General features: G+C 65.8%; 1 protein-coding gene across 1 annotated transcript in view; it reads right to left on the minus strand.

Moving 5' to 3' along the window:
• CD34 (CD34 molecule) overlaps positions 1-436 on the minus strand; it is a 21,708-nt gene continuing 21,272 nt past the window's right edge. The window contains exon 8 of the mRNA XM_010836857.1: positions 1-431. Within this exon, the coding sequence (XP_010835159.1) occupies positions 246-431 (186 nt within the window). The 3' untranslated portion in view covers positions 1-245. The remainder of the gene's footprint in view (positions 432-436) is intronic.

The following is a 436-nucleotide window of genomic DNA, read 5'->3' on the forward strand; positions in this document are numbered from 1 at the left end:
GTATGCATCACAGCTTTCCTCAGATATAGCCCAGCGGTGGGTGCAGGGAGCTGAATGCGTTGAGGGCAGGAGGACCCCTTGCCCTGGTACAGGGCGGGGCTCCGGGGACGGCTTCCGTGGGTGTGTGCGCTGGGAAAGGGGGGACGGTGAGGGGGCGCCGCTCCAGCGCAGAGGCCGCATGCGCTCAGACCCAGGGAGGGGCTCCTTCCCCGGATCCCTCCCGGCCTCGCCCCTCCCCAGCCACGTCACAGTTCGGTATCAGCCACCACACGTTGTCTCGCTGAATGGCCGTTTCTGGAGGTGGCCTGGCCGGTGCCATTCTCCTGAGCCCCTCGATTCACAATGGCCTTTCCCTGAGCCTCGGGGGAGGCCTCAGGGCCTGAGCTATAGCCCTGGCCTCCACCGTTCTCCACGTAATAAGGGTCTTCGCCCTGGA

The sequence above is a fragment of the Bison bison genome, unplaced genomic scaffold, assembly GCF_000754665.1.
Source record: "Bison bison bison isolate TAMUID 2011002044 unplaced genomic scaffold, Bison_UMD1.0 scf7180017864067, whole genome shotgun sequence".
Taxonomy (NCBI): Eukaryota; Metazoa; Chordata; class Mammalia; order Artiodactyla; family Bovidae; genus Bison; species Bison bison.